Source organism: Nyctibius grandis, chromosome 2 (genome assembly GCF_013368605.1).
Source record: "Nyctibius grandis isolate bNycGra1 chromosome 2, bNycGra1.pri, whole genome shotgun sequence".
In the NCBI taxonomy this organism is placed as follows: domain Eukaryota; kingdom Metazoa; phylum Chordata; class Aves; order Nyctibiiformes; family Nyctibiidae; genus Nyctibius; species Nyctibius grandis.
Window position 1 is genome coordinate 109,237,339 of NC_090659.1, and position 17,752 is coordinate 109,255,090.

The 17,752-nt window shown below is 44.6% G+C and overlaps 1 protein-coding gene across 2 annotated transcripts; it reads left to right on the forward strand.

Annotated features, from left to right (window-relative positions):
- The first annotated feature begins 9,359 nt into the window (after positions 1 to 9,359).
- SLN (sarcolipin) lies at positions 9,360 to 11,816 on the forward strand. Of its 2 annotated transcripts, XR_011050316.1 has the most exons (3): positions 9,360 to 9,374; positions 9,948 to 10,080; positions 11,152 to 11,249. XR_011050316.1 is itself a non-coding variant. In XM_068425370.1 (2 exons), exon 2 carries the CDS (start codon positions 11,258 to 11,260, stop codon positions 11,351 to 11,353), a length of 96 nt encoding a protein of 31 aa, XP_068281471.1. In that variant the 5' UTR covers positions 9,944 to 10,080; positions 11,152 to 11,257; the 3' UTR covers positions 11,354 to 11,816. The 2 variants fall into 2 exon arrangements, 1 of the variants encoding a protein (XP_068281471.1); XM_068425370.1 differs by lacking the exon at positions 9,360 to 9,374 and having other exon boundaries at positions 9,944 to 10,080; positions 11,152 to 11,816.
- The last annotated feature ends 5,936 nt before the right edge of the window (positions 11,817 to 17,752 follow it).

Below are 17,752 nucleotides of genomic sequence, written 5' to 3' on the forward strand. Positions count from 1 at the left end.
GACCAAGCAAGAGGAAGGAAGTGCTGGGGGAGCCCAGACTGAGGGTGCTGGTTTGGGCTGGTCCACAATTTGGTTCTTCAGACTTTTTTTTTATGGGTTAGATCCTGACAGTCGCTAAAGCTCAGCTGAGTTTGGTAGCCTGGAGCAAGGATCTGGGTCCTGGAGGGGGAGGGGGTTGCTGGATTGTTGAGGGTATCTATGTCTGACTTCTCATTTATTCCATAATAGTACAGGGCACTGACAAAGAATACCAATTTATTTTCATTAGTTAGATACAACACTCTGGTCTGCATTGTCTTGAGCCAAGGTTCATTTCATATTTCATTCCACTAACCCAGAGTCAATGACTGATTTGATTAGAAAGTCGTTAGAGACCTCCTGACTCTCTTTGGCTGTGTATAAACACCTCAAAGATGAAGGGTGAAACAGTGCCGAGTGGGGATCTGCTCCTGCCTTCCCTCCCCATCATGTCACTCCAGCCCATATTAGCTCTGTTTGTCCTAAGGAACACAAAGCAATGCCACCACGTGCTTAGGGCTCAGTCTGGCCCCGGTTAAAACCCATAGCAAGATTCCTCCTGAATTCAATGAGAGAAGGATGAAATCCTTCATGGGCTGACCAGCACCATGCAAACCTGGGTAGGAAGGAAAGTTGATTAGAACATGGCTACTTAAATTAAGAACGTGTTTGCTATTATAGTTCATACTTTTCTCAGGAATCAATGGCTTATTTGGGTCACTATGGTTACTTGGTACTGTTATGCAAACCCAGCTCAACCTATCCTTGGAATGCTGGATGTGGGCAATTGGAAAAATACACACTACAAATGCTGCGTTAATCATGCCAGAGCTCCTCCAATTGCCTCAGACCCATAGGAACAATACTGCTTGTGCTGAGGGGTGTCTCTCACTTGGTTTTGGTTCATGGAATAAAATGGTTTAAGATGAGGATTGTGGCTTTTCTTGACAGAGTGAGGCTAATTAATACTGGCCTTGTGTTTGGCTCAATAAATAAAACAGAAATGTGAGTGTCAGCATCTCTCTGCAGAGGGTTGGTGTGGGTGTGGTGAGCCAGCAGAGCCATGTTTTAGGTACTGTTTAGTGGCAGTTTATCTATTCATTTCTCCCATTTACATTTGTAGAGCGCACCTAAATCTTGCAAAAACATTAGGTCTTCCAGCCCTTTTGGCTTCCCCCTGTCCCCAGCATCGCCTGAGTAACTGAGGGTTCTTGTCTACAGCATCCAGAAACTCAAAACTACTGTAAAAACAGTATCTAATTGTTGACTGCTAAACTACACTCATACCAGGGCTCATGCTATGAAGCATTTATAGAGATAAGCTTCATTTTTTTGGTTTAAATTCAACAATATTCCTGGTTCTGATACAGATTCCCCGCTTAGTGTCATTTCCTGTCTACTAGTCATGGGCTGGACCCAGAGCTCACCCCCATGCATCCTATTTGCAGACCACCATGCTTCCCTTTGGTGGTTCCTGTTTGGAAGTATGCTACTTCCTATCCACCTGTGAGCTTCCTAATTCCAGACAAAGGGCAGGTGCTTCCTACCTGTTGTTTTTTAATCCCCAGACAGGTTCCAGGCTATGGCTTCAGCTTGCTGGTTCTGTTCACATGGTGCTCTGAGTGTCCCCAGGGAAGGACTCTGATTCCTTTCCATGTTCCCAGGGATGGACTCTCTGTCTTCTTACGGTGGATGCTGGACTATGTAAACTGCCCACTGCTGGTATTTACTTCCTGATGATCTTCTAGCTGAGAGGGTGATGTCCCACTGTGTTTTTTTTTTTTTGAATCAGGCTGCACCATTTTGTCAGAGTTTGCTGTTGGCATTTGTAAAGTGGTGAGAATGGGAGGGAATGAAACCTTGTACTAACAGATAGAGCATCACCCAGAATTTGTCACTTATTTGGCTTCCCAGAGGTATTTGAGGGCCCAATTTGGCCAAGATTTAGCCAGAATTTCAGAGTTTTTCCTTTATTGGACTCAGGTGGGGCTATCAAAGGATTCATTTTCCAGGTGCACACAGAGAGAGTGCCCCCCTCCACTCCTTTCAGATGGTGTATGCACTGGCTGCTCCACTGCAGCACTCTCTCTTCAATAGTCCTTGTCCTTCCGGACAGCCCCCACCACCTCACTGGGCCATACCCCGCCTCCGGGTCTTTATAGCTGACCAGGAATGGTTAACACTTCTCTGTGACTGCCACAGCTTTGTGATGAGGATTTGGGCAGGATATTATCTGTCTGAGGAGAAATAGTGCTGCTTTCTTGAAATGCAGCACCTGCTCCATGGCATCGGTGTTTGTTGTTCTGTGGTATATATGAAGCATCTTGTCCCACAGAGAAGGAGGGACCATGCACTGCACTGGGGTAAGGGCATCCACACGAGTAGCGGTGCAGCTTGCACGTTGTGGCGGAGCTGGGCTGTGAGCTTTCAGAAACAAGTTCATTGGCCCATAGCCCTGTAAAACCTCACAAACATTGTAGTTTGAAAGTACCAGGGTGTGTTGGCACAACAGCTGGTGGCTACCTAGTAACTAAAGGCAAACCTTCCTTGCAGGGAATATTTACAGGCTGCCTTACAAATGACTCCAGAGTTAAGAACTTGTATGACAGCTGTATGTGTTAGAGCTGAAAGCTTCTCACATAGCAGTAGTGCTGATATGGTTGTTCACAGAGATAAAAATTGTGTTTCTACATGGTGCCAGGACATAGTTTATTAAAGACTCACTTCTTTTCACGTAAGAGAAGTAAGCCAGGCTGTGGGCACACAGACACCTCACCCTGGGGTAGAGTAAGGGGAGAACCTGCCTGATATCAGTGGCAGCTCATGGCCAGACTCCTACTCAGAAATAACTTTACAGTAACTCACCCTTTTTTTGCAGAGATAAGCACCCCTTCTTTGCTTATACAACCAGTTACCAGGCTGTAAGTTCACAGCCTCCCTTGTTGCTTTGTGTCCATTCCTGTTCCAGGATGGCTGGACCCTTTGCTGGAGACTTTTGACATGCTGATAGCCACAAGGGTATCATCTTATCAGTCTTGCAAGAGCACTGAACATCAAGGCCTGAGTACAAAAAGCTGCACTTCTCTGCCTGTGCCTCTGACCCTGCTGCACCAAAGTTTTTGCTCCACCACCTGTAGAAATTTCCTCCATCACTCAGAAATGAGTTAACAAAGGAAGACTGTGTTTCTGATTTGAACGGGTTCTTCTTTGCTTCTACCATCAATCCCTTTCATGTGTTTCTCTACTAGTTTGCAGATTGTTTTTTCTTCGAACAAATGATGTCTAAGTTTTTTCTCTGTTCCCTTAACACCTCGTATCTGTGGGCAGGAGTCTGCTGGTTCAAGCATAAACCCCAGAAATGGCATCCATTGCAATAAGGAACTTTTACTGATGTGGCCAAGCTCATGACTGCTCTGCTCTTGAAGATGTTGCTGGCGCAGGGACTCATAGTCTCCGGGATTTGTTATACACCTGCCTGCTCTGTCTGCCCAAACTGCAGCTCCATCCAGCCGCACATTTAAGCATTTTAACTGTGGAAGAGCGTGGCCACAGCAATCTGCATCTCTGTGACCTTGACCCTGATTGTTGAAATTATCTTTACAGACGGTTAAGCTCAAAAACCTCTCCATAGCTTCTGCCAATACTGGCTAGACAAGGGAGTGCAGTGAGAGCATATCCCAGCGCATAACCGTGAATCCCCTACTACCTTCTAGTTATCTTCCAGGAGAAACTCATTAACTGCAAGATCTGATGTTTAGTATCACTGGGATAAGTTGCCTTTTAATGCCTTTCCTTAAAGTCCAGTGGAAGATGAAGGCTGTGTCCCAGAATTCAGCTCCATTCAGAACAAGTGGGAACACATACGAGCTGAGATGTAAAATGTGTCTATTTTGGCTAACTTTCTACAGCATTTCTGCATTATTTCACCTCTGATATTTAAGCTCCTAAATGCTGTTCACTGTCTTGATTATCCCTGGGGTGACTGGGTCACTGCTGCTGCAGGTGAATTGTTGTTTTCTTCACTCTTGACCTGACATTTAAGGTAGTTTGGAGATAGCAAGCTATAAAAGACTAAAACTGAGGTCTCCGTCTCTTTATCCTTCTTGTCTTACCTCTCATTTGTGGTGCCTTAGAAGTAATTTCACATTGTCTTCTTTCCCCATTGTGTTCAGGGCTGCACGTGATCTTTTATTGGTCTAACTGCATTACCATGCGGGTTTGTAGTTTAGCTCATAGTACTGCAGCTTTTGTCCAGTTGAAAATGTTGTATAGAAATAAGAGGAGCATTTTCTGACTCTAGGCTTGCTGTGGAAAGAGATCTGAAATTAATAAAACTAAAAATGAAAACAATAAAATAAGCCTAATAAAAACATAAGAACAAGTCTAAAAATAAATGAACTCTGACAGAGAACAAGGGTCTATGACCTGGCAACAATTATAAATGTTCATGTGTCTTGTGGTCCATACTTTGGTTATTGTAATCTACTCTGAAACATTTTTCCTTGTTATCCTGGACTTTTCTGGTCATATTCATCTCACATAACTGTGGAGATAAAAAAGCTAAATACCTTCCAGAGAACTGTAAATGTCTATTTTAGGTCAAATAAATTGCCAGTTGGGGGACTCTCTCCCCCCACTGGCTGTAGTGTGATACTGATACTGGAAGAGATTAATCCCACCCATCAGACACTGAAAAATAGTGATGATTCCCTGCCTGCCACTCATTCCCTATCATGTTCCCTTTGAAGATTGGCCTCACTAACAAGTCAGTGTGAAGCAAAGCTAAACATGGATGAAAGATTGTAAGAGAAAGTGCTGTGATCATTAAAATTTGGCAGTCTCGTTCACCAATATTTTCAGTGATTTCTAGAAGGACAAGATTGGCAAGCAGCAAACATCAAATGATACGGGCAAGATGTTCTACTTCTGCTCTCCACACCCAGCATATAAGCTCTTAAGATCCTCACTGTGCTGCCATCTCATCCTGGCAGCACCTATGCTATCCATAGGTGCTTACATTTTTTGTCACTGGAGTTCCCTAAGACCTGAAAGACCAGCAGTGTCAGGCAGTTGGCTCTCTACTTTGTGCCTCCATTGCTGTGCAGTCCTTTTCCCATCTGCCCCAAGGGACAACAGACCTGAATCCAGATCTTCATGTCCCATGTGTGTCTATCCCAGTGGTCCTGCTGGGGAAATGGAGGTACAGTTTGCTGTGGTTTGAAAAAACGATGCCTGTGGCATCTGAGGATTGGTTCAACGCATCTAGCTTGCTGTAGATGGTAAGGCATATGCAAATGCAGTTAGTAACTACTTTTGTGACTGATTTCTCCTTTGCTTCTGCTGATCTGATGTCCCTGCCCATTTCGGGACCTTCAGTTTTGTTTTACACTTTAGTAAGACCCAAAGGACATACTGATGCTAATGTAAATATCATACAAACTGTCTGTCAGACTCTCCTGATCTGCTGGACAGGCAGTTTTACATAGGAATAATACATGGCATCTCTGGGCAGGGACACTGTGCACTGTTGGCTTTGGAGGATGAAGAGTTCTATTCCTTGCATTGAGGAAGGAGCTCAACAGTGCCAACCCATTTAGCTTTCAAAATAGAAGGCTAAAAGGCTTGACTCACAGAGAAGGCTAAAACCACCTGTGTCTAAGATAAGACATCAGTGCTTCAAGTGGGTCTTCTAAGAAGATACTCATGATTAGACTAGAGAGTAGGTGCCGATTTGAAAATGAACCAATTATTAGCAGATCTAAAAATATATATACTGCACTTAGTGAGAAAGGTAATGAGGAGGGCAAAAATGAACACAATCTGCTCTAATTATGTAAGAATGCCTTTGAAAGATTATGTGCTACTTGATTAGTAGGCTGGGAAGAACTTGAGATAGTCACAGCAACTTTAAATATAGACTAGAGCCTTAAGTTTGAGTATGTGAGGCATGAAGAGGGAGCTTTGGCACAGGCCATGTGAAAGCTGAGAACATCCAGATCTGTCAGAAAAAAGAAGAAAGAATAAAAGTGCCAACAAGAAAAAAATATTCAGCATAGTATCTAAACCTCTGGGTTAGCATTTAAAGTAAAACCATTTAGTTCATTCTCCTCTTTCTCTTCTTTCTACTTCCCTAATCAGTATTAAACCACTTGGTTAAATAAAGCATCCTTTTAAAGATATGGCCTTTAAGGTCTTTGGGTTCTTCGTATGGAGGAGGAGTATGGTTTGTTGGGGCTGGTCAGAAGTTTCAGCCTCTGGCAACTGCAGACTCTAATCTACAGCACATTGAAGTCAGACGGTCAGACTCTGGTTGGATTTACAGCTAATGTCCAAGTACATTCCATAGCTCAGGTGTGTTTATTCGTAGCCCTTGCCCAGTGCTGAGTCTTTTTTTTTTTCACAAGTCTTTGTATGTGTGTGCATATATATATATTCTGTCAGATGACATCAAGAGTAAATGTAACATAGTTTGCCTCTTCTAAAGGTACTAGGGACTAGCTCTGTCAATCAAAAAGCATTTCTTAGCTTGTTGGTCTCAGTTCTAGCGAATGAGCTGCCTTCAAATTGCTGATAGGTTGATGAAAATTACTTTCTCTGCTGTATGGAATATTTGAGTTTGCTATTTCATTTTTGTAATGCTGAAAGTATGTGGGATGTTGTGCAGAGAAGCTGAACTATGAACAAGTTGCTTGGTCTAGAGCTATTCATGGAATGAGCCATCACAGTTGCAGGAACAGACCCTTGTATTGAAGGGACACCCTGACAGTATGAGTAAGAGGGAGCCAAAACCCAACCCTGTTTTGAGTCCCAATCTAGCAACCCCAATAGGCTGAATCCCAGAAATTTGAGGATAGCCAAGCAAAGATCATGTTACATTTGCTCTGTTTCTACATCCTTCCCCTGGATTCCCCTACCAGCTGGTATGTTGGATTAGGTGAACCTTTGTTCTGGTCTACTAGTGCATTCTTGTGATGCTATATGCTCTTCCATGGTCTCCTGTAAGATCCTCAGCACAAAAATGAGGGAAACATCTGTGCCCGTAGAGAGAAAGGAAGGTGTCGTGGTTTAACCTCAGCCGGCAACTAAGCCCCGCACAGCCGCTTGCTCATTCCCCCTGGTTGGGATGGGGGAGACAATTGGAAGGGTAAAAGTGAGAAAACTCGTGGATTGAGACAAAGACAGATTAACAGGTAAAGCAAAAGCCGCACACACAAGCAAAGGAAAACAAGGAATTCATTCACCACTTCCCATAGGCAGGCAGGTGTTCAGCCATCTCCAGGAAAGCAGGGTTCCATCACACAAAACGGTTACTTGGGAAGCCAAACGCCATCACTCTGAACGTTCCCCCCTTCCTTCTTCTCCTCCCCAGCTTTATATGCTGAGCACAACACCATATGGTCTGGGACATCCCCTTGGTCAGTTGGGGTCAGCTGTCCCGACTGTGTCCCCACCCAGCTTCTTGTGCACCCCCAGCCTACTCCTTGGTGGGGTGGGGTGAGAAGCAGAAAAGGCATTGACTCTGTGTAAGCACTGCTCAGCAATAACGAAAACATCTCTGCATTATCAAGACTGTTTTCAGCACAAATCCAAAACACTGCCCCATACCAGCTACTGTGAAGAAAATGAACTCTATCCCAGCCAAAACCAGCACAGAAGGGCATGCAGGAGCTCTGGTGTTTATTGTGTGGGCTGATTACTGACATTTATAGCACTGTTTCCCTACTTCGAAGAAGGGAAGTTTTCTAGCTGTCACGGATGAAGTCCAAGTTGAAGAAGGTGAACTGGGACAGAGCAGGAAGGGGCTCCCTGTCAGTGTGGAAGTGCAGATACAGGTCTGGGGACCAGAGCTGAGGGGTTCCAGTTAAAGACAGACATGTTTTGAGTTTTCTGTTGGCAAAGAGTAAAATAAACCCCAAGATCTCCAAGATGCACAGCCCAAGGGGAACCTTTGGGCACTGATGTGCAACATTTAATAATCAGGATCAATGACCCTCAAATATTTCACCCTTTTCCTGGTGATTTATGTGATTCAAGGTGAAGTGGATTAGCCATTGCATGAGAAATCCAGAGATTTCTCCTTCAGAGCATGCTGGGGAAAGGAATAGCCTAGGGCAGTTTCATGGCAGATATACACCCTGCTTCCCTTGGGTGGAGGGGGAGCATCTTGAATCTGGATTTCCCAAATCCCCTGTAAGTATGGGGCAGGTTTGCCCAAGTGTTCCTTGAGAGGACAGGCTTTGGTGGCTCAGCCCAGAAGAGCGTGCATTGCAATAGGATCCTGCAAAACTACTTAGGCATCTAACTCCTGAATGAGGCATGGGTTAAGCCTTTGCTCATTCATCTGTGTATTTTAGCAGAGGACTCCCACGCAGCATGTTGGCTTTTGTGAACATGCTGCCTGGGTGTCTAGGAGAGCAGTGGCAAGGCAGTCAAGCCAATGCCCCAAGGAATGGGGTTAGAACTAGATGATCTTTAAGGTCCCTTCCAACCCAAACCATTCTATGATTCTATGATCCTAAGATTTCTGCAGTTCTGGTCCCCTTCCTACCTCCAGTGATTGTGTGGGAACACTATTTAGGGGCATCATCCAGCAAAACCCAAGCAACCCTCCCCTCCACCCCCATGGTTACCCACAGCTATTTGTTTTGTTGTGTTTTTCATCGGGTTGGTTTCCAGCCAGACAACCTCCCTCACCAGGAGCATCGCACCGTGATGTGAGTGCTGGCGCTGCTGCAAAGGGTGAAACCTGGGAGCTGATGGAGGGCGACTGTCATGGCAAGCTTGGATACTCTGAGCTACGCTATCTTCCAGCATGTCCAAATATAAATACAGAAGGCATCAGAATCAGTAAATAATCTGCATACTATATATCATGTGGTGTTTGGCAGTGAGAATAAGGCCAGCGTTATGGATAGCCTTACACACTTAAACCTGATCAGGATCCTCATGCTCATCTGGCAGCACCGAGTTGCAGAAGTGACCCCTCTGACTTCAGGGGAAATACTCGTATCATTCATCTGAAGCACAGGCTCTGAGCGGGGGAACCCACGGCAGCGCAAGGCTGGCAGAGTCTGCTCCGGTTTCAGCCCAGCCCACTCTGGAAATGGCATTTTGTTTCCTTTAAAGCAGTACACCTGAAAGACAAATAGCCATTTCTTTTTGTTCACGTATATAGCAAGTTCTAGCAGTGCCTTGGGCAGAGATAAGCTGATGTGGGGATTACCACTAGCTAGGCCACAGAGCAGTGTACTTTCTGGGAAGAAAGGCCGCAGGGTGGCAGAAATCCTTCTCTGTAGGCTCAGGCAGATGGAGCATTAATATCAGCATTGAAAAATCGATGAGGGAAGAGCACACAGGTGAGTCAGTGGCACTTTAAAACAATGGATTGTGCTTTTCAGACCTCTTACTCCCAAACTTTTCTATTCAGCAAACGAACCCGGATTTCAGTAGTCTGTGTTTAAATGCAAAGAATATTTTGTTCCTATTCACTTTCTTTTAAATGCATATGAACTGAAGAAGCTGTGGGGACTATAGCTATATAGGACAGCAATAGCTGTACTGTACTTGAGAAGGTAACTGTGTAGACAGGGCTCCGTACACTGGAAATGATCTTGAGAGATCCTGAAATCTGCAGACAGACTTGTGCAAGGGGCTTGCTCTTTCCTTTTCTTTTCCCCACGTTGGGCATGAAGAGACCAACAGGCCAAAAGAAATTCTTGTAAAACCCCATTGAGTCCCAAGGGCTACGCACAGCTCTGCTCTCAGCACAGCACCACGTCAGAAGAACTAAAAGAAGCAAATCAGCCTGCAGAGCCCACTGCATAACCAGCCTTAACCAAACCCTGCAGCCCAGCTTAGCCCTTTATAAATATTTTGGGGGTGATGTCAGCACCTGGGTTGCCAATGCACTTGTTGCTCTCCTCCCTCAGCCTACTTTAGTTCCCACACAGGGACGGAGCATCCAGACTGAGTGGGAGATAGGCAGAAGCTGAGAGGGAAATAATACCTGCAGCGACCCAAAGTCCAGAGGCAGAACCACTGGGCTCCATTTACCTCCTCAAGGTAAAAAACTTGGCTTACTCATTAGGTCAGATTTTCTCTTATCCAGGGACATAGGAGGCTGGCAAAACAACTGGGGAATGTAGGAATTTGTTAACTGCATGCACTGGGCTTTTAATATTTAATCTGCAAACTAAAGCAGTTTCCATTTAAACTCTCTGTCTTCATTCGGGTATGGTCCCAGAGCTTCTCTTGTTTGCACCATAGATGTTACAGCCTAATCTGGCTTCTCTGCGAAGATTTTGGTTGTGTGGCTGAAATCCTTTGTCTAAAGCTTATGTCTCATATGTTTAAAGGTTTTTAATTTTATTTATATGATATACAGATGGGATTAGTGCATGACATTAATGATGAATTATTCTCATTTCTCCGTGTGAACTCCAAGAACATATAAAATTCAAAACTTGCTGTGATAAAGTGAATAAAAACAATAACTAACAGAAAAGTTTTCAAATACGACTTGAATGGGATTTCTGAAGTAAGAGATCTAGAGCAGCTTGAAAGTGCAAGAAAGTCAGAAGGTGCTTGACAAAATGCTATTTCATCTGTAGAATTAACTCACAAAATTTATGAAGTTCTTCAGAAATGAAAATGTCTAACCTAAGGTTCTCCTTGTACTTTTAGTGGTAACATAAATAATTCAGTTTTATTAGTCTTTCTTTATAACAGAATAGTTTGAACCTAGTTTCTTTAAAAAATTAAACTATGCAAACAAATATAAGAATTTAAAGCAGTCTAACCAGTAGTATATTTACAATGCATATCTGTTGAAAGTAATAAAAGGGGCTTGGGCAATATTTATTTGAAAATGCTTGTGCAAAGCAGGGCTAATTTCCAAGGACTGCTTACCCCTGCATGGTGTATTTTGGGGTGACACTGAGAACGCCTCTTGTCAAATGCTGGAAACCAAAGAAGGTGATAAGCTGCCAGAGACAGCTTTTACTTTTTAGTGTCCCCAGTGCTTACTAACTTCTAGCCACTGAAATAACATTTATTACCCCAATATAAATAGCTCTGCTGAACCTGCCACCTTCGTGCATCTGATCTTCACATATTTTTCTTTTTCCCTAAAAGAGCCCGTGACCTGAAGGTTGAGCTCAAGGACACTCCCAGCAAGTCCCTGAAGTTTTCCCTCTGCTCTCCCTGCTGACCTCTGCTCTCCCCTGATAACTCCCGAAAAATGGAGCGATCCACACAAGAACTTTTCCTCAACTTCATGATTGTGCTGATTACTGTATTGCTCATGTGGCTCCTTGTGAAGTCTTATCAGGAGTAAAAGACAATCAGGAACTCTGGGAGGTGATTTAAGTGTGTGTCTCCGCAGACATAAGTAACACCCACAGCATGCCGCTGTGATTAGCTTTGAGTCAGTTGGGGATGTCGTCCATTTTTTTTTACTCTCTCATACCTGGTGCCTGTGTTAATGTTTGTGATGGGTCTATGATGGTGTAATTATTTTATTCTGCAGTGATCCAGCTGTAAGATGTAAAATGCAAGATCCTTAGGAACTGTTTGACGTGGCTTTCTCCTCCGGTATTTACTGTGAGTGCTGTAACCCCTTGCCCGCCATGCCAGCTTGTTTGGCGTCGGTGTTAGGTTCTCGAGGGTGTAAAACTGCAGGGTGCAATGTAACTGTCTGTATTAACCAGGGTAAGAGGCACAAACTCGCATAGCAGAAAGGAATGTGAAACCTCTACTTCTACTTGCTCGTTTCACTTAAATAAAGAACATGTAAAACATTTTTTTGTAGCATTCCTTATCCCTCTCCCAGTCTGACTGCAATTCACTGAGAGACCTGCCGATAACCGTGGTACAGTGCACCGTGCATGGCTGGTGGTTTGCTTGTTCCTTCCACCCGCATTTTTATTTATATTTAAAAAAAAATGCTGTAGAGTGGAAATCCTGCAACTTAACATATATGAAGCCACATGAATGAGCTGTTCAGGTCACTTTTCTGTTCAGAGTGACTTACACCGTTGGTGCCTGTGGACGTGGACTTCAAAGAGCACCTCTGTCCCACCGGGGCATTGTCAATAATTGCATTTTCTGAAGCTGGATTCCCAGGATCCTATTTTTGGCCAAGCTATGCTTGGAGCAGTGCCTGGAGGGACGAGCCCGGGTCAGTCGCAGGCGTAGGCGGCTGCTGGCTCCACAGCCCTGCTGCCAGCCTTGCTGGGGGCGGCAGTCCCTCGGGGTCTGCTGCGGTGTGCCAGGCACCATGGCACGGCCATACTCAGCCTTGGTAGGACGAAGTGTGAATGTGTCTTTGTTGCTGTGATGGTGTCGTTGCCTGCTAAAAAATCTTGAGCCAGCTTGAAGAGCCCACAGTCCCTGGGTTTGTGAAATCAGTAATCGAACTTCTCCTAGGCATTCCCCATCTGTTATTTTAATGGCTTCAGAGAATCAGTGTCTTCTACAAAATACAGCTTTCTGTAGGAAGGCAGCTAGATGTGTGCCACACTGCTGACGCAGGTCTTCTTCTCCTCCGGGAGCCTGCAAGGAGCGGGCAACATCGCGAGACCCAAGGCAGGTCTCTGGTGCGGTTAGAAGGAGCAGTGCTGTCCGTGACAGCTGGTACTCGGGCCTGGGCTTTAGGGAAAGACAGCAAACGTTGTGGTAGCACCATTTGTTAAGTGTGTGTGTTGCTTAAAGATTGCTAGTAAATGACCCGTTGCCCTGTGTCACTTGTGCTCTTCGTCTAGGTTTGCAGCCACCCCCGCTGCAGCTGGTGCCCCTCATCCTCCCAGTCAAGAAATCCCCAGCCCAGTGCAATGATAAAAATCGCCTCTTGTTTACTCTTGGCTGCAGCTGAGCAAACCTCCTTCCAGCATTTCCAGAGATGTCAAATTTCCCTCGAGAAAACCGAAACATTGAAAGGAACTTTTGCCAGCGGTGGACGCAGCCTTCCTCTGCAGCCCACCTTGCACCAGATACTGCTATATTTTCACTAACTTACATGATCGGTTTGTGTTCATAAGCTTGGCTGAGACACACAGCAGTGACTGGAGAAGGACATGGAAAAATCTATTTTTAAACAGCAAATACTTGATAATTCAGTATGAAAGATTCTCATCTTTCATGGGCTCTGTGACTCCCTACCCCAGCTGAACATGGTGTCTTCATCCAGCATTATCAGACCTTCCCTGTGGCTTAAAAATAAATTTTCAGAATCTCTCCTGCATCATGTCTTTTACAGCGGACCTCACTGCTGTGCACCGGTCCCAACTGGCAGGGCTGAGGCTTTTCTGCCAGTCCCAGAGCACACGGCCGCTGCTCAGGAAGAGCAATGTCATTGGCAAATTGACATGTTTGGGCTCATCTCAGGCTGGCAATGGAAAAAATAGAGGTGTGGGCTTCACTGGCTGAACCAGAAGTGGTTCACCAACAGCTCAAGGTGATCCTAGCAATTTCCAGGTAGGAAGAGAAAATGCTCTGGAGAGTTTGGGCCATCCACAACTTTTGGCCATCAGTCTTTTTGAGAGTAGACATGCATCTAACTTTGACAATATGATTAAGGTAAAGTACCCCAAACAAGTTGCTAGAAGTGAGAATACCAGTCTAAGCAGTTCTCTTTTCAGGCTTTTATAATTTTTAAGCAGATTTTGAATGAGATAAGTTATTTGCCTGAGTCATTTGCTTAAAACTGGAGAAAAAGACAATTCAACTGTTAGGGCCAGATGCTGTGAAGAGCCAGCACTGTGCAGGTGCACAGGCATATTAGTGTCAAAGAGCATCAGCCAAATACACACATACAGACAAAATTCCCCAGTTTGAGGGACCTTAATGTAGATGTTTGGTGTGACCCTTGAGTCTCAAACTCTCTCCATTATCTTCCTGCCTGCCAAAGAGGTCCTGGAGGAGAGGTGGCTCTCTGGTAATGTATCTTGCTAGCTTTTTCCAGCCCTTTGCAGTGTAATGGAGACTGAGAACGCCGGAGGACTTCCGGGCTAACAGTGATTAGTCTTTAGCTTATCAGAAAAGTTATTTTAGGCAAAAATTTTATTAAAACTATATTTTAGAGTAAGTAGCTGCTCCAACTCCTCCAGCCTCTCTGGGCAAACTGTTCCAGTGCTTGACCACCGTCACAGTAAAAAGGCTTTTTCTTATCTTTAAATGCAATTCCTGCATTTCAGTTTGTGCCCATTGCCTCTTGGCCTGTCACTGGTGAGAAGAGTCTGGCTCTGTCTTCTTCATTCCCTCCCATCAAGTGATTACATACATTGATAAGATCCCCCTGAGTCTTCTCCAGGCTGAACGGTCCCAACATTCTCAGCCTTTCCTCATATGTCAGATGCTCCAGTCCCTTCATCATCTTTGTGGCCCTTTGCTGGACTTGCTCCAGTATGTCCACGTCTCTCTTGTGCTGGGGAGCCCGGCACTGGACCCAGCAGTTCAGGTGTGCTGAGCAGAGGGGAAGGATGATCTCCCTCAACCTGCTGGCAATGATCTGTCTGATGCAGCCCAGGAAGCTGTTGAGCTTCTGCTGCGATGGCCCATTGCTGGCTCATGGTCAGGTTGGTGTCCACCAGGATCCCCAGGACCTTCTCTGCAGAGCTGCTGTCCAGCTGGTTGGCCCCAGCCTGTACTGGTGCCTGGGGTTATCCCTCCCCAGGGGCAGAACTTGGCATTTCCCTCTGTGGAACTTCATGAGGCTCCTGTGGACTCATTTCTCCAGCCTGTTGAGCAGAACAACACTCTGGTGTATCAGCCACTCCTTTCAGTTCTGTATCTTTACTTTACATCTTTCCATACATATATTTACATACTTTACATAATTTTAATTAACTGATACCTGTTTCAAGCTGCAGACATCTATCCCTTCTTGGTGGCCCCTAGCACATTATGAATGAAGTACCATGAAAAGTATTTATTATGCAAGCTCTCTTTTATATCTGCAAGCTTTTTTTGTTTTTTTTATATATATATATATATTTATACATATATATGTAAGTATATCAACATTTGACCTGCTATAAGTTTTACACATAGTGTGCACAGGATATGAACACAGCACAGTACCTGCTCCTGAAGAGGATTGCCAAGGTGACACTATACTTTCCCTGTTTCCTCTCTCATCCCACCTACTTTGTTAAAGGCACTCTGTGTAGCAACTCAGGAAATGCCAACGACAAGTAAAATGGTGGTTGCTCATGACTTTGACCTGACCTGAACAAGGCAATTTTCATTCTGGCATCTAAGTATAGATGAATTAGCCTCACCCAGAACCAGAAGTTCAGCGGTGGCCTTTCCGTTCACTTTACTGGGCTTTGGATCAGACTGTAGCTACCTAATTTTATATGTTCAGATTTCAAAAGTTTGGCTCTAGGCCTGGTAATTTGGAATTGCTAAGCACTCAGCACTCCACTCGACAGAAACTAGAGACCCAAGAGTTCAACATGCTTTTGGGAAAAATCAGACCACTAGTTTGTGTGCCTGGATACCAACCTAGAAACCAAATTTTAGGCACCAAGATTTGAAGCTTTGGCCAAACATTAGAAAATTGTTCAAAGGGGTTTATCAAAATCCTTTTATCAATCATCAGAAGTATTTTCAGTTGAAACACGTTTCTATATTTTTTGCAAGAGTAGTGTTTTTCCTCAAGGAAAACTAGAATTTGTGAAAGGCAAACACCATGCTTGAAAACCCACTGTGTCCATTTTGCTTTTGAATGATGTCATTGCTGCTGTAGATTACGTGGCTTGTGCCCCCTTCCTCCTTTATCGCCCAGGCTCCAGGTCAGGCAGGTTCTCTATCTTGTGTGACATAACCAACCACACTCATGATGTGTCACCTCCAAGTCACAAGGTAGGAAGCTGCCATGCGATGAGAGAGAGAAGAGAATGGAAGAAAAAGTGACTGACACTAAGGAACCACACGTGCTGCATTTCTAAGTGGGTTGATTGCAAACCATTTATTGCTGACATATTTTTTTCCCAAACATTCACTCAAAATTCAGTTTTCTGTGGAATAATTTGCACACTGTGTAAGCTCTGTGTGTGTGTTGTGTGTATGTGTGTGCTCAGTAGATGACATAGAGGGAAGAAAATGGAAAGGCAAACCCCAAGATTCTCAGCCTTATCAAGGCAGTATTTGTGTGTATGCATGTAAGTTTTCTCTGGACCAAACCAAGAAAATGTTAAGCATAAATAACTTCCTTGCTACGTAGCCAGTCCAGCATGGTTTTATTTATACAACTCCATTTGGAAGTGTCCCAAAGGCGATAGACACCCTTGCAATTCAAGAAGAACTTAGCCCAATAATTATCTATATTTTAGTGGTGCAGTGAGCTAGGAGGGATCAAGAAGACTGACAGCTGCTGACACCCTGGGATGCCATTGCGGGGGCTCCTAAATCATTCTTCACCTACGCAGCTGAGCTGGTTTGCCCCTTGTGTGTCAAGTTTACCCACAGATTAGCATCTCACAGGTCTGAGCTGGAAAAGCTTTTGGCGCGTTTCCCAGGGCCGTATACAGCTGGTGCTCAAGCCAATCAACTCTGACCTCTTAGCTTAACAGTTCAGCTGTCAGCTTCTAAAGAGAGATGACAGCATTTTCAAGCAGGCTCCATTATGCTTATCAGCTAATGCTAATCTCTACTCACACTGGGCTGAACTGTGAGTGTAAAGGAGCATGAATTCATGCAGAATGAATGAAGATGGTCAGTTTGTGCCGGAGTGCTTTCTGTATTGCGCTTGTACTTCCCAGTTCTTCACTGTAGTGGGTGGATGAGGGATATGAGTAATAATTTGGTTTTGGCAGCAGTTGTTAGCTAAATGTATGCCTATGCTTACTTTTACTACAGCTTGTACAGCAGGGTCCAGAGAGGCATTTAGATAGAATCAGAGAATTGTTTTGGTTGGAAAGGACCTTTAAGATCATCAAGCCCAACCATTAACCTAGCACTGCCAAGTCCACCACTAAACCATGTCCCTAAGCACCACATCTACACATCTCTTAAATACCTCCAGAGATGGTAACTCCACCACTTCCCTGGGCAGCCTGTTCCAATGCTTGATAACCCTTCCGGTGAAGAAATTTTTCCTGATACCCAATCTAAACCTCCCCTGGCACAACTTGAGACCATTTCCTCTCATCCTATCACTTGTTACCTGGGTGAAGAGACTGACATCCACCTCACTACAACCTCCTTTCAGGTAGCTGTAGAGAGTGATAAGGTCTCCCCTGAGTCTCCTTTTCTCCAGACTAAACAACCCCAGTTCCCTCAGCTGCTCCTCATAAGACTTGTGCTCTAGACCCTTCACCAGCATGAATGTGCCTTGATCTATTTGCTTTGTATATATGTCTCTTCCTGTACCTGGAAGAGCAGCTGGAGCTGTTTCTCTCTTCCAAATGACTGTTCTCTTTGTATTTCACCTCTCCCTTCCTGGGAGGCAGGCAGTGGCTTTGATCTCAGCCTCACAATCATAGTGTACACGGTCTTCCACAACAATTGCATACCCTGTTCATGTCTGCTCTGCTCTGCTGCCCCTGCCCATGTCTATGAAGGTCTGAAATGAGTGTGGCTGAGGTGACCTGAAGATAAAATCGATGGGGTCAGGATAATCACAGTGACCCAGGTATCTAATAGTTTAGGAGGAACTTAATCCTTTGTAGTGGTGTCCCTTGGGAGAAGGGCTCCTGGAGAAGATCCTGCCTTGTGCTCATAGAAATCTTCG

Bases quoted from the DNA above. Each gene is read 5' to 3' on its own strand.
- SLN (XM_068425370.1), top strand. From the start codon at position 11,258: ATGGAGCGATCCACACAAGAACTTTTCCTCAACTTCATGATTGTGCTG.